The 27,497-nt window shown below is 42.3% G+C and overlaps 1 protein-coding gene across 1 annotated transcript; it reads left to right on the top strand.

The window, feature by feature from the left end:
* The first annotated feature begins 7,240 nt into the window (after positions 1–7,240).
* LOC139279638 (nuclear receptor-interacting protein 3-like) lies at positions 7,241–24,576 on the top strand. The gene is made up of 7 exons (XM_070898747.1): positions 7,241–7,414; positions 17,523–17,705; positions 18,460–18,542; positions 20,563–20,702; positions 23,561–23,613; positions 23,721–23,818; positions 24,567–24,576. The coding sequence occupies exons 1-7, from the start codon at positions 7,241–7,243 to the stop codon at positions 24,574–24,576; spliced, it is 741 nt and encodes a 246-aa protein (XP_070754848.1).
* The last annotated feature ends 2,921 nt before the right edge of the window (positions 24,577–27,497 follow it).

The raw sequence follows: 27,497 nt of genomic DNA, 5'->3' as shown, positions 1-27,497 counted from the left end.
TCTAGCACCAAACTTATGGTCTACAGGGCAGTAATGATACCCGTCCTCCTATATGGCTCATGGCTCAGAGACATGGATCATATACAGTAGCCACCTCAAAGCGCTGGAGAAATACCACCAGCGCTGCCTACGCAAGATCCTGCAAATCCACTGGGAGGATAGATGCACCAACGTCAATGTTCTCGCTCAGGCCAATATCCCTAGCATCGAAGCACTGACCACACTTGACCAGCTCCGTTGAGCGGGCCACATCATCTGCATGCCCGACACGAGACTCTCAAAACAAGTGCTCTACTCGGAACTCCTACATGACAAACGAGTCCCAGGTGAGCAGAAGAAACATTTCAAGGACACCCTCAAAGTCTCCTTGATTAAGTGCAGCATCCCCACTGGCACCTGGGAATCCCTGGCCCAAGACCACCCTAAGTGGAGGAAGAGCATCCGGGAGAGCGCAGAGCACCTCGGGTCTCATCGCCGAGAGCTTGCAGAAACCAAACACAGACAGCGGAAGGAGCATGCGGCAAACCAGACTCCCCACCCATCCTTTCCTACAACGACTGCCTGTCCCACCTGTGACAGAGACTGTAATTCCGTATTAGACTGTACAGTCACCTGAGAACTCACTTTTAGAGTCTTCCTCGATTTCGAGGGACTGTTTATGATGATGATGAACCTACAGGGCTATGGACCAAGAGCTGGAAAGTGGGATTAGGTTGGATAGCTCTTGGTCGGCCAGCGCGGACACGATGGGCCAAAATGGCTTCCTTCCGCGCTGTAAGTTTCTATGATTCTATGATCTATATGCTGCCCCTTGGCGACATCATCCGAAAACACGGCGTCAGTTTCCACATGTACGCTGACGACACCCAGCCTTACCTCATTATCACTTCTCTCAACCCCTCCACGGTCTCTAAATTGTCAAACTGCTTGTCCGATATCCAGTACTGGACGAGCAGAAATTTTCTCCAATTAAATATTGGGAAGGCTGAAGCTATTGTGTTTGTGTCCGCCACAAATTCCGTTCCCTAGCCACTGACTCCATCCCTCTCCCTAACCTCTGTCCAAGGTTGAACAAGGCTGTTCGCAACCTAGATGTCATATTTGACTCTGAAATGAGCTTCCAGCCACATATCCATGGCATAACTAAAACCGCCTATTTCCACCTCCATAACTTTACCTGTCTCCACCCCTGCCTCAGCTCACCTGCTGCTGAAACCCTCATCCATGCCTTTGTTATCTCTACACTTGACTACTCCAATGCACTCCTGGCTGGCCTCCCACATTCTACCCTACGTAATCTTGAGGTCATCCAAAACCCGGCCGTCTGTGTCACAACAGGCACCAAGTCTCGCTGACCCATCACCCCTGTGCTCGCTGACCTACATTGGCTCCCGGTTAAGCAACGCCTCGATTTCAAAATTCTCATCCTTGTTTACAAATCCCTCCATGACCTCGCCTTTCCCTCTCTGTAATCTCCTTCAGCCGCACAACCCCCCGAGATGTCTGCGCTCCTCAAATTCTGCCCTCTTGAACATCCCTGATTATAATCGCTCAACCATTGGTGGCCGTGCCTTTAGCTGCCGAGGCCCCCAGTTCTGGAACTCCCTCCCTAAACCCCTCCTTCCTCCTTTAAGGCTCCTTAAAACCTACCTCTTTGAGCAAGCTTTTGGTCATTTGATGTAATTTCTTCTTATAGAAGGAGGCCATTTCAGCCCATCATGTCTGCGCCGGCCGACAAAGAGCCACTGGGCCAGCAGCCCTAAAGGTTACATTTAAACCTATGAACAATGAACAAAGGCGAAAAGGTAAAGAGCACCCAGCCCAACCAATCCGCCCCACACAACTGTGACATCCTTACACTGAAACATTCTACACTCCACGCCAACCGGAGCCATGTGACTCAGTGTTAAATGTATTTGTTTTGTCTTAGAACAGTCCTGTGAAGTGCCTTGGGAAGTTTTACTACGTTAAAGGCGCTATATAAATACAAGTTGTTGTTAAGAATTCTTATTCCGTAGACTGTTGTCATATCAAATACAACAGAGTGTTTAAAGGGGAAACCTCTGCCCCTGTGTGCAAGGCCAGTTGTGGGGTGCGGAAAATCCAGGATGGAATTTGAGCCTCTGAAACATGCTCAGAGTGTGCTGTCCGATATTTTGATTGGACAGTGCTGGGGGAATAGGAGACACCTGCTGCTAAGGTGTACAAGCCTTAACGGACATCAAAAATATTTAGTTTGCTTTCCCACACTTTCAGTGGTTTACAGTACCAGCGCAGGACACAACCAAGAGAAGGCACTACCTCATCCTCCTAATGTTGTCTCTCCCTCAGTTTGGTGAGTTTGTTTTACCATAGTAGAATGTTTTTGATGCATTTTTGCTTTTTACTTTAAAAAAAAAACTTGCATTTTTATTATCTCCCAGTCAACAGAATTTAGCAGCAGCCCCAGTTGATAGGATGGGCATTGCTTTTATAATTCCTCTTTCCATCAGGGAACTGGAGGACAAGGAAGAATTCCAGAGGAATGATCAGGAGAGGGTCTACCCACACCTGAGGTGGGTTGCACAGATCAATTACTGATAGAAAATTCAAGCAGGCTGCAAAGTTGAGAAAACACAGACCCCAGACAGAGTGCCTACGTGAGAGCTAGCACATTGCATTAAGCCATAACTCACACTTGACATTTCAGAACTTTAGGCTGGGAGCCAATTATGGGTTAACAACATATTCTGTTGGATCAGTTGAGCCAATAAGATCAAAGGGGGCGAGCTCACTATTGTAAATTGATCCAGGTATAAGTACAGCCATTTTTTGCCATGTGTTTCAGAAGGACAAAGGACTGGCAATCAGTCAGTAGCTTGTTGTAGCTGCCAGAATAAAGTTACTTTAAACCTACAACCGGATTTTGCATCTCATTGAAAATTAAGAGACCTAACAATTACCCATGTAGGCGAGTCAACAGACCCGACCTGAGCTACTTTGGGCATAGCAGAGGATAATGCCTGCACTTGACCAGGCAGGCCTTTTCCCTGGTTGCAATTCTACCTTCAAGGTGCCCTCTTTTTGTACAAGGAGAAAAGTAGCCTTGATGTAGTGAAAGTTTAAGGAGCACATTCACAGTGATGGACATGTGCACTACCTACATACCAACTTGGGTGTTGGTCAGTAATTGCCTCATGTAGCCAAATTATTTTACAAAGACTTGAAGGGTTACAGAATTGGAAGGTGTATGTGTGGCAAGGTTTTTAATTCAATTTTTCATTTTGAAGGTGTATCCTACTGAGGTCTGTGTATGCATGCAATGCAATGAAAGAGCTATAAGGTTTGGTATGATGAGCTGTAAATATGGATCAGGCAGTATTCAAGGCATGTATTGTTGGTATTGTTGGGTACTGTTTTCTTGTCTTTTTAAAGTATGCTACCTTGCTATTGTTCCAAAGTCCACAGGTAGTGTACTCAGTGTTGAGCTTAGTTATCACTTGCTGCCAGAAATAGTGTATTGCTGACCCCTGAACTATCAAATCGGACAACCCTCCTTGCACTCACCTCTGGCATTTGCACATCCATTTGGCCATCCATCAAATGGGGGTCAGATGCAGTTCCACTCCTTCAATTGTGTCCAGATTCCACATTAAATCTCCTTTTGCTTAATTTACAACTGTCACTTCTCCCAGCCTTGCCCTAGGCTGACAAATATTTGAAATTCATTTTGAAGGCTGATGAAAGCTGAAACAAATATTTGTTCCCACATATATATATATATATATGTAGACAGGCACACACCCTTTAAATGTGCACATCCCTTTAATTTGAATCTCTGGCCAGATTTTTAACTTCCCACATTCAGCTTTCTCCCTGCACAAGGCCAAAGCTGCATGGGCAGCTATAAATAATGATTCAAATGAGCTGAAGCGGATAATTGGGGCAGGCAAAGTTCGCCATGCTGCTGGCTAACTTTACTCCAAGGCACACAAGCCTTAGTCATGGCAATAGGAGGATAATCTCCCCTTAAGTCTATTTTTTCATTAACTTCTTTGTTTACTATAAGAAACAAATCATGAAGTACTTAATGATTGAAAAGTATTGTCAAGACTTGACTGCTGCTAAGTTTTTTTTTAAACCTGACAGTGGTGCAAATGTAGTCTAATGGTACTATGCAAGAATTCTCTGTTTCATGTCAATGAAACTGCTGACTGCTCCTCTATAGAAAATGGGATGACAGTAACAACATGACACACTGTGGGAGTGAAGCATGAACAGTTCATAATTATTATTTTCTTTTTTCTTTTATTGCCTCCTCCTTATTCCACGCTTGTGACACATCAATTTCTATGTGAGACTTGTCATCTAAGTAGGAAAGGGCACTTAAAAATGTCATGATCAAATCTGAAACATTTTTAAGTTGCTCAATTTTGCATCCTTTGGGATATGTTGTGGATGCGTGAATGAAAATAGAAATGCAAAGAAATGAGGGAAAGATCAAAAGAATGAGAGATGGAGGAAAATTGGAAGAAAATGAGGCCTATCATTGGTCCTGCTCTTGGCATCCTCCACCACGCCCATTGAGGTTCTGCCCATTGACTTTCACAGAACAGTCATACACATTGCATCAAAGCCCAGTCATCGCTTCCTCTTGGAATGACCCACTCCAATGTTTCTCTGTTCCTCTTTCCTCTACTCCAGCCCTCTTTCTGACTACATCTGCTTATCTCCCACTCCTTGTTTTCAAATCCCTCCATAGCCTCGCCACTCCCTATCTCTGTAACCTCCTCCATCCGACAACCCTCCGAGATCTCTGCGCTCCTCTAATTCTGGCCTCTTGTGCATCCCTGATTTTAATCGCTCCACCATTGGTGGCCATTCCTTCAGCTGCCTGGGCCCTAAACTCTGGAATTCCCTTCCAAAACCTCTCTACCTCTCTCTAATCCTTTAAGACGCCCCTTGCAACCTACCTCTTTGACCAAGTTTTTGGCCATCTGCTCTATTATCTCCTTATGTGGCTCGGTGTCAAATTTTGTTTGATAATGCTACTATGAAGCAACTTGGGATGTTTTACTATGTTAAAGATACTTATATAAATGCAAGTTTTTGTTGTTGTACCCATTCACTACGCATTACCATTCAAAATGACCACTCCCTTACAAATAAAGTCCTCATTATCCACAATCTGTCATCGTCAATACCTCCCTCTCTTCAGTTTCTGTCCTCCATCCTTTCAAGACTCATGTCCTTATTACTATCCTCAAAAATCCTCCCAGGATACATTTCTTTACATTATTTCAAAGCCAAGAAAATAGTTAGATTTTTTATTCCCATGTCCTTATCCATGCCAGCCTTGAACTATTTGCTAGGAAGTGTGCTGGACAACAATATGAGTTGGCTTGCCTTCATATTTTTCCTTGCTCCTTCCAGCAAAGTTCCCTACACTCACTTTTGTGTCTCCTGTTATGTTTGTAAAGTGCCAAATGGACTGTTGTTATCAACCAAAGTAGAATCCTGTACAAGGCTATTAAAATAAGAATGAAAGGAATATGCACTGTGAAATTTAAAGCTAAATTCCTCATTTCCATACTGTTAATTTGAATTTCTGTTTCAGTATCAATATGGAACTACAGATTTTTCAGCGCCAGCTTTATAAATAACAATGTCAATTATAGAGCATTATATGGCATCCCTGAAGAATCAGTGGATAGGGCCTGAAGTCAGGATCCGATAAAACATGCTCATATTTCCTTTCCAACATATTCTGGATTCAAAAGACAACATTTCCCATTTATTTCTGCTCTGTTAAATGTATAACAAAATTATGGGGAATTGAGTGTCTACTGAACAGTAATGCAGTGCGTTATATGTGCAAAAAGGATTGATCGTATCTATGAAACATTTGTGCCATATTTTCAATGTCAATAGAGATCAGTTTATATGAAACTGTGATATTTCGAATTACAAATAAGGCCAGATAGATATCAATACCCATCATATAAGCAGGCTGTTCTTTTTTGCTGCACATACGATTAGCAAACACCAGTACAGTCAAAAGGTCGTGGGTTCAAGCCCCACTCCAGATATTTCAGCACACATCCAGGCTGGCACTTCACAGTGCAGGGTGTTTTGGATGACAACATTAAACCGAAGCCATGTCTGCCCTCTCAGGTGGATGTAAAAGATCTCATGGCGAATTGGAAGAAGAGCAGGGGAGTTTTTCAAGTGTCCATAAGAAATAGGAGCAGGAGTAGGCCATTCGGCCCTTCAAGGCTGCTCTGCCATTCAGTAAGATGATGGCTGATCTTCGACCTCAACTCCACCTTCCCCCACGATCCCCATATCCTTTGATTTCCTTAGTATCCAAAAATCTATCAATCTCTGTCTCGAATATACTCAATGACTGAACATCCACAGTCCTCTGGGGTAGAGAATTCCAAAAATTCACAACCTTTTGAGTGAAGAAATTTCTCCTAATCTCAGTCCCAAATGGACCTTATTCTGAGACTGTGACCCCTAGTTCTAAATTCCCCATCTATCCAGCACGGACCCTGTCAGGCTCTTTAAGAATGTTCTATTTCAATGAGATCAACTCTCATTCTTCATCCAGGTCAATATTTATCCCTCAACCAATACCCTAAAGAGATTATCTGGTGATTATCTCATTGCTGTGGGACCTTGCTGTGCGCAAATTGGCCGCGGCAGTTATTACAACAGTGACTTCACTTAAAATGTACTTCATTGACTGTGAAGCGCTTTGAGACATCCTGAGGTCATAAAAGCTGCTATATAAATGTAAGTTCTTTCTTTCTCAAAATTAGCAAGCCTCAAGCAAGATTTGAAGTGAGTAAAGAATTGTTTTTGGCTCACATATAAAGCAGCAGGGGTGTATCCATTGAAGATTGACGGCATCTGGAGCTGTGGAACATGGTGGCCCCATAGTTGCTGGGCCGTTGAGAGAGCTGCGGGTAGGCTCATCGGCCAGTGCAAACGACAAGATGGTGGGGCAGCAGCCTTTCGCTCCTGTGCCATGTTCTGTGGAGTAAAGCTCACGCCAGGTAGCTGCTTGTGTAAAGGTGTTTCTGGAGCACTGTAATCCACGGGGGCTGGAACACTTGTGTCAATCACTGAAGGCTAAGGCGCGTCCCTTTAAAAGCAGGCTGCCCCAGAAGAGCTCCTCATTTCGATCGGGAGGTTCTAATGCTCTGTGGAAGCGGCCTGAGTTTTCATTTCGGCTCCTAGTTGTTTGCTGCAGATAATGTTTTACTCGGATATTCTGAGAGAAAACCAACGGCAGCAGATGGATATCCGAGAGGCCGCCTCTCTCCGCCAGCAGAGGCGGATGAAACAAGCTGTTCAGTTCATCCACAAAGACTCGGCGGATCTGCTGCCCCTGGATGGGCTCAAAAAACTGGGAACCTCCAAAGAAACCGTAAGTGACTGCCTAATGTTAGGAAAATCAGCTAGCTTGGGGTAACCGGTGAGGCAACATTATTAAGAATGGCCATCCTGTATTTGGCATGTTTCACAATATGTGGATAATATGGAGAGGATTAACGCACTCCAGCAGCATTTGGAGTGAGCTATACTGGGATTTGCCAACATTTCGCCGGGCGGAGAACTCCATGTAGTCCTGTGTGGTGCTGGCAGTAAATGCGAATCTTCATGAAATCCCAACCTCCTGCTTTAAGATTGTTCTTGTACTTGCATTGTTAGAAAATGCCCCATTATTATCGATCTCACCAAATCAACTGCTCCCATTTCATCCACTGGTCTTTGAGGGAGAATACATCATTTAGGATGGGACTGTGAAGCACCAAATACAGCCGATCGGATATCTTTGTTTGAAAGCATCGTCAGATGTATATTATTTGTTTGGGATCAAACTAAATATTAACTCGTCTATTGAAGCACTAATTGTTTATTATTTTCTTTCGCTAATTCTAGAAGTAGTCTCAGTACTGGACATGTGTGTATCCCAGTTGAGCCTTTGGATGAGTTTAGCCGCTGTCCAGCGCTGAAATTCAGAAACGAAAATCGGGAGAGAACGTATAACGTCCGATATGGGCCGGTTTGTATTATCGCCAAAGGTTAAAATTACCCCAATATCTGTTGGAATTGACCGAATCTAATTTGATCTGACCAAGTTATCAGGACATTTGTCGGCAGGCACCAGGCGTCACTCTCAGCCTGGACTGGAACAGTCACAATGCTTGTATGAGCAAAGCGACGAATTGGCACTTCAACAGAACAGGAAAACATACCCACCTAAAATACATGCACCCTGTAAAGGGTTAACAATTCGGATTATGTATGGTGATGAAATTTGGAACTAGAAATTTGAATTATGGATGTGGAGTATTAGTTTAATGTGTGACCAATGCATAATGGAACCTAGAGACTACTGGCAAAATGTTAACTCAGAGTTAATAAATTACTATTGTCAACTTATTTACATATGTGTGGTTTGATCATTAATTTTGGATAAAAGTTAACTATCTTTAGAGCCTGAAACCTACTTGTTTGTCAAGCTGAAGACATTTTAATGATCGAGTCATACCACACAATTTAAATTCCAGTTTCATTAACTCATTTATTTTAAACAGGTTAACTCCAGTGTTAGAAGAATGGCAGTTGGGAAATCTAGGTAATACATTTTCAGAACGCACACACTACGCATCTATAATCCCCCGACCTACCCACTTGACTAACCTCCTTTCCACACACACATATCCAATTAAAGTTCATTTTATGGAAAATGATTTGCCCTAACTTCTCAAACAGATGGGGCAAATAAAGTCAAGGGTATAACTTTAACCCAAAACCAAGGGACCAGTATTGACATTTGTCAATGACATCACATTTGGAGATGTGAAAAATGGCACTGAGATTGAAAGTCTGCAGAAGGACATTGATATGTTGGTTGGATGGGCAGATAGATGGCAGATGGTCTTAGGGGCCTTAGTTTTAAGGATAGGTTCCAAGAATTAGGGATATCTACTTTGGAGAAATGAAGGCTTAAAGGGAATATGATTGAGGTTTTTAAAATAACAAAGGGATTGGACTCAGTCTGGTTCGTTAGGCTATTTGAAATGAATAGAGATGATAAGACTAGAGGTCATGCAGATAAAATCCATAGGCAAGGAGTTAGGTTAGAACTTAGGAAATATTTATTTTTACAGAGTCATCATCCTCCTGAATAGACTACCAAAACTTGCATTGGGTAAGGAGTCACTACAGTCCTTTAAATGGAATATAACGACTCTTTACCCATTGCATATTTCTGAGAGAACAGGATACTTTCAGTTATGGACAACAAGCTGTCAGTTAGCTGGAGTTATGAGGAATTATGTGCTGCAAGTTCTTTTGTAGCCTCCCATAACTGCCTTAGGGAGTTGGAGTGAAATTCTGCAGAGCTATTTGTGAATTGGCCATAAGATTATTTTTTGGCTTCCCTGGGGATTGCATGCTTAGGGGGTGGGTCAGTGGTGTACAGGGTTGCAGAGGAGGACAAAGGGTTTGATTAGGGCAGGGAAAATGGAGTACGAGAAGAAGCTTGCAGGGAACATTAAGACGGATTGCAAAAGTTTCTATAGATATGTAAAGAGAAAAAGGTTAGTAAAGACAAACGTAGGTCCCCTGCAGTCAGAATCAGGGGAAGTCATAATGGGGAACAAAGAAATGGCGGACCAGTTGAACAAGTACTTTGGTTCGGTATTCACTGAGGAGGACACAAACAACCTTCCGGATATAAAAGGGGTCGGAGGGTCTAGTAAGGAGGAGGAACTGAGGGAAATCCTTATTAGTCGGGAAATTGTGTTGGGGAAATTGATGGGATTGAAGGCCGATAAATCCCCAGGGCCTGATGGACTGCATCCCAGAGTACTTAAGGAGGTGGCCTTGGAAATATGGATGCATTGACAGTCATTTTCCAACATTCCATTGCCTCTGGATCAGTTCCTATGGAGTGGAGGGTAGCCAATGTAACCCCACTTTTTAAAAAAGGAGGGAGAGAGAAAACAGGGAATTATAGACCGGTCAGCCTGACATCGGTAGTGGGTAAAATGATGGAATCAATTATTAAGGATGTCATAGCAGTGCATTTGGAAAGAGGTAATATGATAGGTCCAAGTCAGCATGGATTTGTGAAAGGGAAATCATGCTTGACAAATCTTCTGGAATTTTTTGAGGATGTTTCCAGTAGAGTGGACAAGGGAGAACCAGTTGATGTGGTATATTTGGACTTTCAGAAGGCTTTCGACAAGGTCCCACACAAGAGATTAATGTGCAAAGTTAAAGCACATGGGATTGGGGGTAGTGTGCTGACATGGATTGAGAACTGGTTGTCAGACAGGAAGCAAAGAGTAGGAGTAAATGGGGACTTTTCAGAATAGCAGGCAGTGACTAGTGGGGTACCGCAAGATTCTGTGCTGGGGCCCCAGCTGTTTACACTGTACATTAATGATTTAGACGAGGGGATTAAATGTAGTATCTCCAAATTTGCGGATGACACTAAGTTGGGTGGCAGTGTGAGCTGCGAGGAGGATGCTATGAGGCTGCAGAGCAACTTGGATAGGTTAGGTGAGTGGGCAAATGCATGGCAGATGAAGTATAATGTGGATAAATGTGAGGTTATTCACTTTGGTGGTAAAAACAGAGAGACAGACTATTATCTGAATGGTGACAGATTAGGAAAAGGGGAGGTGCAAAGAGACCTGGGTGTCATGGTACATCAGTCATTGAAGGTTGGCATGCAGGTACAGCAGGCGGTTAAGAAAGCAAATGGCATGTTGGCCTTCATAGCGAGGGGATTTGAGTACAGGGGCAGGGAGGTGTTGCTACAATTGTACAGGGCCTTGGTGAGGCCACACCTGGAGTATTGTGTACAGTTTTGGTCTCCTAACCTGAGGAAGGACATTCCTGCTATTGAGGGAGTGCAGCGAAGGTTCACCAGACTGATTCCCGGGATGGCGGGACTGACCTATCAAGAAAGACTGGATCAACTGGGCTTGTATTCACTGGAGTTCAGAAGAATGAGAGGGGACCTCATAGAAACGTTTAAAATTCTGACGGGGTTCGACAGGTTAGATGCAGGAAGAATGTTCCCAATGTTGGGGAAGTCCAGAACCAGGGGACACAGTCTAAGGATAAGGGGGAAGCCATTTAGGACCGAGATGAGGAGGAATTTCTTCACCCAGAGAGTGGTGAACCTGTGGAATTCTCTACCACAGAAAGTTGTTGAGGCCAATTCACTAAATATATTCAAAAAGGAGTTAGATGAAGTCCTTACTACTAGGGGAATCAAGGGGTATGGTGAGAAAGCAGGAATAGGGTACTGAAGTTGCATGTTCAGCCATGAACTCATTGAATGGCGGTGCAGGCTAGAAGGGCCGAATGGCCGACTCCTGCACCTATTTTCTATGTTTCTATGTTTCTATGTCTGGTTGGGGTGGGCTCAATGAGCCTGCTGGTCTTTTCCTGTTATTCTTTTCATATATTCACAGGTGCAGTTTAATGTAGCAAACTGTGAAGTAATATATTCTGAGTAAGAATAGGGAAAGGAAATGCCGCTTAAATGGTAAGATTTTTAAATGGAATAGATGAGCACAGCGACCTTGGTGTGCAGATAGGCAGTTTATTAAAAGTGGCAGCACAAATCGATTCGGCCATAAAGAAGATAAATCTATTGTTTATTATCCAGCAGCATAGATTTCAAAAGCAGGGTGATAATTCTGAGTTTGTACAAGAGCTTGGTTTGGTTAAAGTTGGAATATTATACGCTGTTTTGGGGGACATCATTAAATGAATGATATAAAAGCAATGGAAAAGGTGCAGCATAGACTCACTAGGAAATTACCAGGGACAAGGGGTTATGGTTATGAAGATAAAAATGAAACTAGAGCTGAGAAGGTTAAGAGTTTACCTGATACAAGTCTTAATGGTTATGAAGCATTGAGATATTGTAATTAGTTATTGTTTCTACTGGTTGATGAAGTGGTAACAGGAGGATACATATTTAATATAATCATAAAAAGGGAAGGGTAGAATATAATTCCTTCAGAGGTTGCTTAGAATATGGAATTCTCTGCCATAAACTACTGTTGCAGTAGAGTCCATCATTTTTATTGAAATGGAATTAATTAGTTGCTTGAAAAGAACTTTAACTGGAATGGGAAGAAACTAGGATAGTGGAATTGGACTAGATGGCACATGTGGATGAGAACTCGTCAGTACATGATGGGCTGAATGGCTTGCTTCTTTGCTGTAACATTCTATGAAAACATTTCACATTGTTTCTGAAGCAGACAAACCCTGCAGGCTTTCTCCATCACATTGTTTCTGAAGCAGACAAACCTGCAGGCTTTCTCCATAATTGCATGGCATTTAATGGCCTGGATTTTGCGGTCAGCGGAAAAAGAATGGTGCTCGCCGTTTACCTCGCTGACAGTTGCCCACAAAGTTTTTACAGGCTTTAGAGCAGAGACTTGCTCTAATCCAGCACAGCGCCCTCTACTGGGCATCTGCGGTGTCTGTGAGCAGGTAAAACAACAGCGAGGTGCTTCAACCAATCAGATTGAAGAATCCTCATTGAGACACACAGGCTGGAAGCTTACCAGCCCTGCGAGTGTGGGTTTGGCCATGATTGACAGTAGGGCTGGATCCTGCTCTGAACACGCCTTCTTGTACGTTTCCAAAGTACCGGGTCTGGCTGTGGTTCACAGACCCGACACCAAGCAGTGGGTCAGTCAATTAACATAATTAAGAGATAATTTAAAGGTATTTATAAATAATTTTACCAGGTACGTACCATTTTTCCAAGTTTTTTTAAACGAGGTTCATGTCCCTCGGGGAACACATCTGGTAAGTCTGCCGGGTTCTCAATGATTCTCCATTACTTTGACAAGTTGACAGCTGCAGAAGTGGTACAAAAGCCACCATTTCACAGCTGTTCACTTTCCAATCTCAGAAGTTGAAGCCTTTAGGATTAAGAAGACACTGTTGAGCTGTATGCAAGTGAGAAGTGTTTGCAATGAACTCTCTATCCACTATCATTTCCTTGGAGCAACCTCTCTCATCATTGACAGATCGCTTCTGTCATCTGAACTTCAGCTGCCATCTATTCCATCAGTATTGTGCCTTGAAAAAATCTCACTTTGGTCCTCAGAATCCCATCACGATCAGCTCCAACACCAACATCACTAAACACACCAGCATCACAAACAACAGCACCAACCTTCACCTCAATCACCTAATACTGCAAAGGATAGAGGGCATCAGCATCCAACCACATTACTGCCTGGGACGCCAGGGATGGCCTCACCATGGCCAGACTTACTTCATTTGATGCTGTACACTCTGGCTGACACATGATGCGCCAGGTTGGCACCACCCTACACCAGCACCATAAAGCATCCCTGCAATGCCTAAGCCATTCCTTTCACACGCATCCCCATTGTGGGGAGGGGCTGGGTACCCCTATGTCTAACCATTCACTACAACTCACTAAGCCACTTCCAAAGGTGCACACAAATCTGTCCAAATATGCAAAGTGTTGAAAATAAATATTTCAATGTTTGACAACACATTAGCAGAAATTCTACATCAACATTGGCTAAAATACCTTGTGTGTTGCTACTTGGTATGATTAGACAAGGATGAGAGTGAGTGTGAGGTGTGGCTTGTGAGATGGGGATGTGATAATGTAGATAGAGAGAGAGGTGCAAGGTAAGTTGGTATGAGTAATGATGTGCAGGAGTAGGATAGGGAAGGCTGAGTGGTGGGGATGTGATGAGTGGCACAGCAGGATGAGGTTGAGTGTGGCTTTGCAGTAACATTTCGTGATCTACTGAGATCATTAAAAGGTTTGCACCACTGCAGTCTGGTCCTCCTGACAACATCCCTGCCTGTGCCCTCCTGTGCAGTGTGTAACCAAGCTGCGTTGGTGTCCTGGGGAGATCTTTTCTGCCCATTGGAAGGGAAGAGAACCTCCCTGCGTGCTGTGACTCCCTCCTTAAGCCTCTGGAGGGAGTCATGGGAGAACCTGGGTGCAGTCGTGCATCTTTGTGCAGTGCTTGTCAGTGTTTGTAGCACCATAATGCTGAAGAACACTGACAGCACAACTGTCTCAATCAGTGTGGGCATGGTCCCTTTAACGAAAACAGCTGTTGATGTCATCAGACCCGCTTCCTTTTAATTGGCCGGGAACCTCGCAGGGCAGACTTTAAAAGCCCAATCTAGGGAAGATTCTTTTCACAGTGTGGGCTGGAGCCAGAGCGTGATCACAACCCGCCACTGACTCTGGCCGTCCCGGACCCACCATGGTTGGCGAAATTGCGGCCACAGAGTCTAAACCAGGAAGCATAAAGCAGGAAATATAAATTAGATTTAAATCATGTACAGAAAGTGAATAAAGATTAGGGAAGACAGATAGGATTAGGAGAGAGCGAGAGATAAAGAGATAGACAGAAAAAGTAAAAAATTATATATATTTTAGTTTTACTTTAAAAATAATATCTTCATTAATTGCCTTTTTAAGGAATGGGATGCCACATCTGTAAAATTAATTTTTCAGGGCTAGAGAGGTTGTTTGGCAGTATCAATTATCATACCATTAAAAATTCACTTGCTCCTGAATGCACCATCCCTAACTTATGAAGGCCGATAAATCCCCATGGCCTGATAGTCTGCATCCCAGAGTACTTCAGGAAGTGGCCTTAAAAATAATGGATGCATTGGTGGTCATTTTCCAACATTCTATAGACTCTGGGTCAGTTCCTATGGATTGGAGGGTAGCTAATGTAACCCCACTTTTAAAAAAAGGAGGGAGAGAGAAAGCAGGGAATTATAGACCGGTTAGCCTGACATTGGTAGTGGGGAAAATGCTGGAATTAATTATTAAAGATGTAATAGTAGCGCATTTGGAAAGCAGTGACAGGATCAGTCCAAGTCAGCATGGATTTGTGAAAGGGAAATCATGCTTGACAAATCTTCTAGAATTTTTTGAGGATGTAACTAATAGAGTGGACAAGGGAGAACCAGTGGATGTGGTGTATTTGGACTTTCAAAAAGCTTTTGCCAAGGTCCCACACAAGAGATTAGCGTGCAAATTTAAAGCACATGGTATTGGGGATAGAGAACTTGTTGGCAGACAGGAAGCAAAGAGTAGGAATAAACGGGTCCTTTTCAGAATGACAGACAGTCACTAATGGGGTACCGCAAGGTTCAGTGCTGGGATCCCAGCTATTTACAATATACATTAATGATTTAGACGAAGGAATTGAGTGTAATATCTCCAAGTTTGCAGATGACACTAAGCTGGGTGGCAGTGTGAGCTGTGAGGAGGATGCTAAGAGGCTGCAGGGTGACTTGGATAGGTTAGGTGAGTGGGCAAATGCATGGCAGATGCAGTATAATGTAGATAAATGTGAGGTTATCCACTTTGGTGGCAAAAACAGGAAGGCAGAATATTATCTGAATGGTGACAGTTTAGGAGAAGGGGAGGTGCAACGAGACCTGGGTGTCATGGTACATCAGTCATTGAAAGTTGGCATGCAGGTACAGCAGGTGGTGAAGAAGGCAAATGGTATATTGGCCTTCATAGCTAGGGGATTTGAGTATAGGAGCAGGGAGGTCTTACTGCAGTTGTACAGGGCCATGGTGAGGCCTCACCTGGAATATTGTGTTCAGTTTTGGTCTCCTAATCTGAGGAAGGACATTCTTGCTATTGAGGGAATGCAGCGAAGGTTCACCAGACTGATTCCCAGGATGGCAGGACTGACATATGAAGAAAGATTGGATCGACTAGGCTTATATTCACTGGAATTTAGAAGAATGAGAGGGGATCTCATAGAAACATATAAAATTCTGACGGGATTGAACAGGTTAGATGCAGGAAGAATGTTCCCGATGTTGGGAACTAGGGGTCACGGTCTAATGATAAGGGGTAAGCCATTTAGGACCGAGATGAGGAGAAACTTCTTCACTCAGAGAATTGTGAACTTGTGGGATTCTCTACCACAGAAAGTTGTTGAGGCCAGTTCGTTAGATATATTCAAAAGGTAGTTAGTTGTGACCCTTATGGCTAAAGGGATCAAGGGGTATGGAGGGAAAGCAGGAATGGGGTACTGAAGTTGCATGATCAGCCATGATCATATTGATCATATCCACTTTGGTGGTAAAAACAGAGAGACAGACTATTATCTGAATGGTGACAGATTAGGAAAAGGAGAGATGCAACGAGACCTGGGTGTCATGGTACATCAGTCATTGAAGGTTGGCATGCAGGTACAACAGGCAGTTAAGAAATCAAATGGCATGTTGTCCTTCATAGCGAGGGGATTTGAGTACAGGGGCAGGGAGGTGTTACTACAGTTGTACAGGGCCTTGGTGAGGCCACACCTGGAGTAATGTGTACAGTTTTGGTCTCCTAACTTGAGGAAGGACATTCTTGCTATTGAGGGAGTGCAGCGAAGGTTCACCAGACTGATTCCCGGGATGGCGGGACTAACATATCAAGAAAGAGTGGATCAACTGGGCTTGTATTCACTGGAGTTCAGAAAAATGAGAGAGGATCTCATAGAAACGTTTAAAATTCTGATGGGTTTAGACAGGTTAGATGCAGGAAGAATGTTCCCAATGTTGGGGAAGTCCAGAACCAGGGGTCACAGTCTAAGGATAAGGGGTAAGCCATTTAGGACCGAGATGAGGAGAAACTTCTTCACCCAGAGAGTGGTGAACCTGTGGAATTCTCTGCCACAGAAAGTTGTTGAGGCCAATTCACTAAATATATTCAAAAAGGAGTTAGATATAGTCCTTACTAGAAGGGGGATCAAGGGGTATGGCGAGAAAGCAGGAATGGGGTACTGAAGTTGCATGTTCAGCCATGAACTCATTGAATGGTGGTGCAGGCTAGAAGGGCCGAATGGCCTACTCCTGCACCTATTTTCTATGTTTCTATGTTTCTATGAATGGTGGTGCAGGCTTGATGGGCCAAATGGCCAACTCCTGCATCTATTTTCTATGTTTCTATGGCATCTTTAGTGGGAAACTAGTGGGCAAGTACCCCAAGTTCACAGCATTGCATGTTTTTCAATGCTGAGTCCATGGGCGAGGACTGCTACAGTGTAGCCTATGGAGGAGCGGGCTATCTCTGACAGCTACTTTCAGATTTCCACTTTTAATTGCACATGTGCAGACACCACACATTGCTGTCTGATTAACTCCATAATAACGATGAGCACTGTTAGTCTCACTGTTAATATTAATGCAAAATCCGAACCAATATTTATTTCGAAAGCTTTTACATTTTTCCATTCCCTGGGAAAATGAAAATTGGGATTTGTACCATTTTAGCAAATGTACTGGTGATAATTTACTCTGTGAAAGAATAGATTGGACTGGTATCTGACACAGTTGGATGTATGAAATTACTTTTCAAGTCAGCAAAATGAATTTACTTGATAATTATAGATAAATGCTAAGGATGTCAAGCCCATTGTGCCTCTATGACTTTATTGTATTTCAAAAATATTTATTTTTAGCAACCACATAACATCTTGCAGAGACGTTTACTAGAAACCAACTTGTCAAAATTTCGAGCCAACAATCGAGGGGCATGGCCTTCTAATAATTCGTTTCCAGTGCAGAACAAAAGCTTTCATCAGACTAAACAAGAACTTCACAAAAGGACACACGAAGATGACCTGATATTTGTGTGTTGCAAGGTAATTGCCTATTTCTTACAAAGGGTATGACATAAATGATCAACCTAAATGGCTAAAATGAGCTAAATGTGTGGATGATCCCATCGATGGAAATAATTACAGTTCTATTCAAGGTATATCAATATGTGAGGGTACGCAGGCAAACCAGACTGCAGTTTTTTTAAATACTTGAACTTCTTTTACAGAGCTGTTGAATCATTTCCATGTTCTGATGTGGTGCCACCATTACATCATTGATCCTTGTGTATATAATAAAGAAAGTTCTGATTCTAAGCACCTATTCCTCCCAATTACCATTATATAAATTATCACATAGATTGTTTTCATGTCTATTTGATGGCCTCAGTGAGGCATCCATAGAGCCCAACCCAGTGTACATAACCACCTTTAGGACAGGAGGGATTAGGGAAGAAAACTCAAGGGATAAAAAAGGTATTTCTGAGTAACAATGAGATACAGTGTTGGCAACACACTCAAGTCCTGTGACGTTTGAATTCTAATTAGAATTCTGCCTAATCATAAATTGTTTTAATCATACACGGCCGGCTTACTAGTTGTGGCAGATGGATCCAGCCTCCTGCTCCACAATCTACAATTTACTAATGATTGCTATAATACATTTAATGCTGCCTCACTTGCCAGACTGCTGATCACTGTTGCAGACCTAAGCCTGCAACATACGACTTCTACAGTAATGCATATGATTTTACAATGTGTCTTGGATGGTTCTAAGTCTGTTTTCAATTTTTTTAAGTGTGCTGGAATAGAGATGAAAGCACGGATTGACACTGGCTCTCAATATAATCTCATTTCATCTGCCTGTGTGGATAAACTAGGGTAGGTAGCCCTGGGGGCCTTTATTTGACAATTCTTTTTCTTGTATTTCCCTCATCCAACGGCAGTGCTGATTCAGATTGCAGCCAAGAAACTGTGTTTTATTGGACTGAACTGTGATTTTTTTTTCACATGACGGGATGGGAATAGCTCTAGTGTGAATTTACAGACGTCACCACAAATGGTTGGAATAATGAGATGTTCTGGCTGAAGGCCTACTGGGATTTGTAACCAATTCAAGCAGAAACATATCCTTCAAAATAAATTTAAAGGAGCAATGCCAACTATAGCATCTCAAAAGATAACTTTCCACATTTGCTAACTTTGTACAAGATGACATTGTCGAATGTGTGATAAATTACTGTGGTGCAATAACAATCACAAGATAGAAAAAGGTTTATTCCAAACACTGGGGAAAAATGAATGGAAGCAGACAGCTCTCTGCTGCAGTGACCAGCACAGTAGAATTTTGGCATAGGTTGTTCCTGGTTTTTTCATGAACTGAATTTATTAGGAATTGAGCATTTCATCCTGACAACTATTTTAATCAATTTAAAAGTAAATTAAAGTGGAATCAGTTAGTTAGTTTATGGAATAGGAACCTGTTTTGGGCTGAAAATTCCACAGTAGCTTGCGAGTTCTCTATTGTAACTTCCTGTTCTCATGGGAATATAGTATATTAGCAGTATTCTAAAAACAAAAGATTTTCAGAATACAAGATGAATGGCCAAGGCTCATAAAATAGAAGGCAAACAAAGTTGATAAGAGTAAAAGAGATGAGATAAATCAGGAAGTAATGATCTAGGTGGTGCCAATCTTGGACCATAGAAAAGTATAGGATTATTCAGTAAATCTGCAGTCTAGCTGGCTTGTCCCAAAAAATTTAAACCTTTCAATCTCCGACTCCCTTAAATATTTGCCCAATTGTCCCTTAAATCTTTCCACACTACCGACCTCCATTGCCTCATGTTCACCAGTATCTGTGTTGAGTAGTTAAATCTAAACTATTTCTGCATCTTGTCTTCTAAGCTTGAGGTCGTGTTTGTTGGTTCTAGAGTTTGTCGCAATCTTAAACATATTATTGGGTTCAATTTACCTGTTCCCTTAAGAATCTTGACTATTGTTTCTCCTGAGCCTTTTCTTTACCAGAGTAAGCAATCCCAGGCTCTTTAACCTCCCTTCATAGCTCAGATGTCTGAAGTTAAGTAACAGTTCACTTGCAGTTTTCCACAATGCCTCCAATGTTTGGATATCCTTGCTATAGTACAGCGACCAGAGTTGCATGCAATATTACAGCTGAAGCCATTTTGATTATAAAGTTTGTGGTCCAATCCCTTCTTCTGGCCTGGTGGTCTATAGCAGATGTCCATCGTTAACTTCCTTCACCTCATGTCTCTCATTTATATCCAAAATTTAAAAAGATTAGTTTGTATAAGAAAGGAACACTGTCCAGAAGTTCTTCCTTAAAAGGACAACTCCAGTTAGCAGATGGCTCTGAAGAAAGACCTTGACCTCTTTTGCTGCCAAATGCACACCAATGGCACACACAAGCTCTTCTGGGAAGGCCACAGAGCACTCTTTTGGGTTGTCTGTTTTAATTATCTTGAACATTTCCCCTGCTGGTTCCTACATGTACAACACACTGCAAAAAAAGTATGATTAAAGCAAATTAGGTAGCTTTTTTTAAAGAGCTTGGGCACTGTGGAAAAGGACAGCGTGTGTATAAGCCCCCATGAATAACCAAAACTCTTGTTCTGCTCAAAGTGACACAATTGAAATTGGTCATGTAGAATGTGGGGAATCACATTTCTGATGGAGATTTTGACAAGAAACAGTCACAGTCATAAGTGTAGCATTGCATTCATGTATTGAACACATGGAATCCTATTACACATTCAGCCTCTTTAAACTGATCAGCCATAGAACTGTTTACTCTGAATATTTTTAGTATAGTATTGACAATCACTGTGCGCTATAAATATTATCTAACTTCAATCTTCAAAATTACTGATTCATTTTACAGGTTGAAAGAACTTGTGAAAACAGACAAGGATGAAATTGAAAAAATGAGAATGCCTCTTATTTCAAAGATTAATGGCCAAATAGAAAATATTGCAATCACTATAGGACAGCTCAATATTGAGTGTGCCGCAGCTGTAGTGGGTAAGTTTTCAAAATTGCAATTTCTTCAATAATTATATATTTTTTACTGCTTGGTTTTGTTTTAAATTTATATTCAATGGATTGTCCTGTTACACCTGGGACCTAAGTTTCTAGTGGATGTGAGTACTTAACACAAAAATTGATGCCAATTGATGCAAAATTAACAATCTCATTTCAAGGCTGCATGGATAATAATAATGGAAATAGGAGGAGCTCTTATTATATTAGATTTGATTCACATTTTCAGGTTGAATAGAACAAGTATTCATCTTTGGTCTACCTGACCCAGAGAGAGCTCAATAAATGTTCTATTCCCCAGCATGTACATCCTGCATCTTAATGAGCACAAGTTACTAAAATAAACGTACATCCTTTTGGGTAGAGTGGTAAGTGAGGTTTCTTTGGCCTCAATTTTGGCCGAGCCTGTTTTTCGGTGCACTTACCAGAGTTGCGCCGCTTATCTGCATTCCGAGGTGCGCCGAAAAATTTTGTTGCCACTTTGGCCGCTGTGCGGCCTCTTCACTGCAGTCGCGCAGTGTGGCCAGTTAATCGGGGGTGGAGCCAGCGTTCTGCGCCGAAAACTATGCCGGGATGTCTGCACATGCGCAGTGGAGTCCGCTGGTGATGTCTGCGCATGAGCAGTAGTGCTGCGAGTCTGCAACAACAGTAGGTCTTTCTCACTTTCAGAGCGTGGCGATGGGCTCCTTCAGGTAAAGTTCTCTGCATTTACTCTGCCTCCTTTGTTGGGCTAGGGGCGGGCAGGAGAACTGATAGAAATCACCGGCAGGCAGAAGCACTATCAGTTCTCCTGCCCACCCCTAGACCTGGCCGAGTGGCTTCCCGGTGCGATCGATCTCTTTGTATTTCTAAGAGATCGATTGCACCGGGAGGCCACTCGGCCAGGGCTAGGGGCAGACAGGAGAACTGATAATGCTCCTGGCTGTCGATGATTTCTATCAGTTCTCCGGCCCGCCCCTAGCCCTGGCTGAGTGGCCTCCAGGCTGTATTCAAAGAAAACCCAAAAGAAACCTTTTGAGCATGGCTCCTCACTGAGAATGTGGGACTGCTGAGTTTACCCTATAGTTTTATGACAGAGTATCTTGGTGAATTTGTTTGTGCATTAAGGCTGAGGAATGGAATATCTTTTTCCTTTATGGAACTGGTTGCATTTACTACCGTCAGGTTGAGCAAATGTTTTTTGCAGTGTCGAGTTTCTATTTTTACGTAGCCTATCATTTTGTTTGCAAGGTTTGGTGGTTTGTAAGGCTTGGTGGTTTAGGTGCAGGTCCTCTCCGCTTCCCGCCCCTATCCCAGGCCGAATGGCCTCCGATGAACCTATCTGCGCCGATTTCTTTAATTCTTCGTAAGGGTTTTCTAAAGTGGCCACATACGCTGGCCTAAGTATAAATGGAGTAACTATTAGCTGGCTAAAGTTGCCTAAATGGGCAGAACTGGGGTAGGTGACTGGTAACGCCCCCTTTTGAGAAAAAAAAAACAAACTTAAAAAAAAATCGTAACTAACTCAGTTACGCAGGTGCAAATTGATTGGGGAAAATGGAGATTTTTAATTTACGCCAGAAAAACCAAGTTACTCCAAAAAAAACGAAGCAACTCCTGGCCAAAATTGAGCCCTTTGAGTGGACAAATTAATGGGAAATTGGGAATCAGTCAATTCTCTGTGTCAAAGTTGGTAATCTGATACCTGATTCAGGTAGGTCTGTAGTATCCATGGGATTGTTGCTGATTAACAAGCCAGTCAAACTCACTAGGGACCCAGAGGAGTAGACCTGTTACTGGGAACTGGAATTCTTTTCAATTGGCTCTAGATAACTCTGCAAAGCAACGACCTAACAAGTAGAGTGCTTCACACCTGACAAGCTGAGGGAAACCTAGTAGTGCTCTATGCTAGTGAGCTGCAAGGCTTTTGCTGGTAAAATTCCACCAGAGCCTAGGTGTACTTGGGAGGCCTTGGCAACATTCTCTGAGCTGAGGCAGATGGACATGACTGCTTAATGATCAAACAGAAACTCTACTTAAGTGGATTTCTCAGTAAATTCAAAGCATGGTGATTGTTTTTTGTTCAGCTGACTCAAAAAATACTAAAGCAAGCATTACTGGAAAAAAAACCAAAAATATTTTGCTTAGGCTCAACTTGAATTAAAAAATTTAATTTGCATTTCCCTGAGGAGTCAGTGGTACAGAGCCATATAGACCAAGAAACCCCCAGTGTTCATTCTTACTTTGTACTGAAGTAGCTTATTGCAGCCAGGCTAACAGTGAGTACGTTGCAATTGACTTGAGTGTTGTATCTGGGGTGGCGGTGGGATTGGCCAAGGTTCTTGCTCTTGGTCGGCGACACCTGCTAGAAATATGGATGTTGGTTAGGAAAGGTAGGGGTATGATGCTACCAACCATTCATTGTCTAGTCTCACAAATGAAACATAGCCACGTGGGTGAGGTACTGGATGGCCACCAGTATTCATGATATGTCACTTTCCAGAAAGGAAGGACAGTATGAGATAGTCAGAGAGGAAAACATTGTAATCAATGCCTTCTTTTAACCATCGGACCCTTTCACTAATACTGAAACATACTACAGAAATCATCTTCCACATCTAAAAGCAAACAGATTAACAATTAGTTCAATGCAAGTTATTGGTTCAATTTAAATGCTACAGATTTGTTTTTACCATACACTTCATTTTAAAGTATGTGGAATTCTGCCCCTCTTTGATTATACTGAACAGTATTCATTTTTAGTTTATAAAGAGAGTCAGAGTATGATATCATTGGTAGAAATTGTTCTAATTAGGAATACTCATAATCAATAGTTTCACACTGAATTATTTCCTTGGCAGATGGTGATGAGAAAACTCTTTCCCTTGGACTGCAGACATTGAGGTCATTGAAGGTAGGAAATGACAAATCAACTTTTTGTGTTCATATAATCAGGCTTGAGAAGAAACCTTTTGTGCCCTTTTTATGCCTTCACTGATGTCTGCTCTATTTTGTACTTAGTGCATCATAGACATAGAAAAACAATATTTAATTCTTGGAGAGAAGGAAAAAGAGGAGATTCCATTTCTGGGTATTGACAGCACTTTGAATGAAGACTGGTAAGTGCAATGAAAATAATTTGCCTGCACTTCTGCTACATTATATGATTATAATGTGAATTTTATATGTAAGATAATTGCTAACAATCCAGTATTCAAGTATATGAGAGTTGCCATTTGAATAGGTCTTGAACTAATTGAGTAATCAAGGCAGTGATGAAAAAATGTACGAAAGTCCTGACTTTGAGGAAAATATGCACGTTGAAGAAGAATGAGCTGGTGATAAGCCCTTACAGTAAACAGCAGTGGTAAAAGTTTTCTGAGTTGGAGAAATATTTTCATCCAGTATATGCTACAAAAGACCATTGGTCCATCAGGTGGCAACACTATGCTGTTCATCCTGCTAATGGCTTCACTAATGGAAGGAAAGAGGCTGGTCATGACAGGCAGCAAAGTTGGATGTCGCACCCTGCCTGATTGCAAGTTAATGATGTGAAATGGTACACATGAATATGCTTAGCGTGCAGAGAGATGTACTAAGAATGGGAGGTGAACACGGATGTGCTCAGTGTAGGAAGAGTACAAAAGCGACATGCCTGGTGTACGAAGGAGCAAATAGAGTTGCTTATCAGAAGCAAGCATGCTTAATGCAGAAAGAGCACCTTCAGGTGTGCTTGATGTGAAATGACACTCTTAGAAACATTTGTGTGAGTCCAAAAATAGTCAGACAGTATTTCACTATTCATTACAGCCCTAATTTGAAGAACTTCTTTATAATAATGAACAATTATTGTCTTTCTAAAACCAGCTCTCCATAAAGTACAGATGAAAACTGATGCTGAAATGAGTGGCAGAGGTGAACAGTCGACTAAAAAAAGTGCTCTTCAGTGGTTAGTGCACAAATATGACCCAACATACAATACACTGCTTCTCTAACTTCAGTCTACTCTCTTTGCTTCTTCTGCAATACAACTGTCCAGAATTAACACTTTGGCTGCTGAATTTCCCAGGCACTTAGGCTATCATATATGCCTATTTTTCATTATTTAGTACAGGTATCTGCATACAGGGGTACAACAGTAATTACAGAGAATATTTTCCTGGGCTTTGTTTAAAACTGTTGAATTTTAATTTACTTTTACAAAATAATATTAACATTCTGTTCTCTGGGTTAACCTTTATTCACCTGTGCACTGTGTTGAAACTGAGAGATTAACTTTGCTAATCCTAGTCAGACTTACAATTCTGGTGTTGTCTCTGTATAGTAAGATCTGCCGTAGTCTCTGTGTATATTTATATATTGTGGGCATTTGATATTTTCTACAGTATAACAAATAGCTTGTGAATAATTTTACATTTGAATGTTTTGTGAGTTTTTAAGACATCTGTTGTGAGTGTAAGGGCCTAACATGCTGTCCAGGTTACAGATGTGAGAACTACGCTTGTGTGTAGAATTCAATGCCCTGAACATAGAAAAAGGGTCTCTGCTTTCAAGATGAGGCCTCTTTTTCTTGTATGATCTATACAAAACTGGTTGTCTGTACTTGCCAAATGATGACTCTTACGAAATATGTACAGAGTCATAGAACAATTGTTGGCATAAGATAAAATGACAATCCAGTGGTAGTTTTTGTTTTTGGAGAAGTATTAATACAATCCTCAAAGGATTAAGTGATACATCTCTATAAATTGCATCATCTGAGGGCCTATTCAATATAGTCAACATGAATGATGCACACATAATGGGGTGAGCAGACTGATGGACATGGGTAATTTTACAAATTAACATCAGTAATCTGTTATCTTTGGTAGATCCTGATCACCTCTTTACCTGAATTTAGATTGTCTCATAACTGTAGCAGTACAATGGCACAGCGATTGGTGTGCAGAGTACCACAGTACGAAGGGAAGGGAAAATGTGGGTTTGTTTCCTAAAATTCTGCACATAAGTTCCTGATCTTAGGTTGTCTGGGAAAGTCCTGAGTAGAACTAGGCACTGCCCAACAGAGAAAATGGGAAATTCAGAGGATGGATCATTCCCAACCAGCCTTGAATATGTTGTAACACTGGTCAGAAAGAGGCACAACAGAAGCTGGCAAGCAAGCTACCCACCCTCAGAAGAACGTTGAGTAGCGTTAGAAAGACTGAAAAGGGGAAAAATTCAAAATAATTGAGCAACAAAATGACCCAAACACTTCTCAATTCAGTGCCAGGTGGGAGCTTATTATAAATGAGGTAAGCAGAGTGTGGGTGGAGCGTGGAGCAGAAAGTGTTTTTATAAAAAATGCATAACTTTAGATTCCCTGGGCCCAAGTTTGAACTGTTGGTTAGAATGGCGCACCTCCGAGCCTTGCGCCGAGTTTGTAAAATTAAAAGTGCGCCTAAAAAGTACCTCGGAATTCTGAACTGTCTGCAGGTCTCCATTCCAGTCGGCGCAGCGCAGCAGGAGCAGCGGGGGGGGCGGAGCTACAACCCTGCGCCGAAAAGACTGCCGGCAGCTGTGCGTGTGCGCAGTGGAGTCTGTGCGCGTGCGCAGTGGCTCCTGGCCCTCCCAGTGTGTCCTGTCTCCGGGCGACCCTATCCCTGGCCGAAGGACGACGCGATGTTCGCCACCCCTAGCCCGGGCCGAGTGGCCTGCCTGCCTCACCGTTCCTCGCCTCGCTGCCACTGCTCTTACCTCGAGGCCTCCTTGCCGGCCCGCCCGAACACCTCCTCCGCAATGGGGCTGCCCGACCAGCTCTTCGGTGGGGCCCCGCCCGAACTCTTCCCCGGTGGGGGGGCCCCGCCTAAACTCCTCTCCGGCGGCAGGGCCCCGCCCGAACTCTTCTCCGCCGGCGGACCCATAATCAGGCAGACAGGCAGGACTGCTATATGCTGCTGGAGGGCTCCTTGTGCTCCCGAATGGATAGGTGCTGCAGTAGGTGAGGTAGGAACTTTACATTTTTTATTTATTGATTTTTTTATTTTTTACTTATTGATTTATTAATTTATTTATAGATTGATTTATCATTTATTATTGTTGATGGTTCTTTATTGTTAAAAGTGAAGGTGTTCAGTGCTCTCCCTACTCCCCCCCCGCCCCCCATCTCTGTGGCTAGTTGCGCTGATTTCTTAACTCTATACAAGTTTTTTCTGAGCGTACAAAAGTGGACATTTACTCCGTTCTAAGTTAGTTTGGAGTAACTTTTCGCAGGTCAAACTTGCAAAACAGACGTAAGTGGCTGGACACGCCACCTTTTGAAAAAAAAATGAACTAAAACGAAACTAAACTAACTCACTGAAACTGGAGCAAACTAAATGTGGAGAATTGCAATTTCGAGGATACTCCAAAAACAAACTAGTTGCTCCAAAAAAATAGGAGCAAATCCAGTTGAAACTTGGGCCCCTCTGTAACTAATACTTTTCTACTTAAATACTTTGGGACTTTTTTGATTGTTTGTGAATGGGAATATGAAAAGATTGGAGTGACTTCACAATCAAGATGAATGGTGTTATGTCGTCACACCAAATTATATTTTAGTTGCTGTAATATTTGAAAATGCTAAACATACTACATTCATAGTAAGTATGGAACTTTGCTTAAGTATGTCAGTTTTATTTTGTAATTCTATACAATATGAGCGGTGGTTTGGTCTAGTTGTTAGTTATTAGACCAAGTCCACAGATGCTACAATTTTTTGGTCAACTTGCCTGACATTTCCACACTCTTCATCTTTTGGCTTGTAAATTCACCTTCCAT

This window comes from Pristiophorus japonicus, chromosome 14 (genome assembly GCF_044704955.1).
Source record: "Pristiophorus japonicus isolate sPriJap1 chromosome 14, sPriJap1.hap1, whole genome shotgun sequence".
In the NCBI taxonomy this organism is placed as follows: domain Eukaryota; kingdom Metazoa; phylum Chordata; class Chondrichthyes; family Pristiophoridae; genus Pristiophorus; species Pristiophorus japonicus.
This window is presented reverse-complemented; position numbering and strand designations above follow the sequence as displayed.

Coding starts and splice junctions, on each gene's coding strand:
- LOC139279638 (XM_070898747.1), top strand. CDS start 7,241: ATGTTTTACTCGGATATTCTGAGAGAAAACCAACGGCAGCAGATGGAT. Junction 17,706..18,459: donor TGATATTTGTGTGTTGCAAG/GTAATTGCCTAT, acceptor AATTTTTTTAAG/TGTGCTGGAATAGAGATGAA. Junction 18,543..20,562: donor GCCTGTGTGGATAAACTAGG/GTAGGTAGCCCT, acceptor TTCATTTTACAG/GTTGAAAGAACTTGTGAAAA.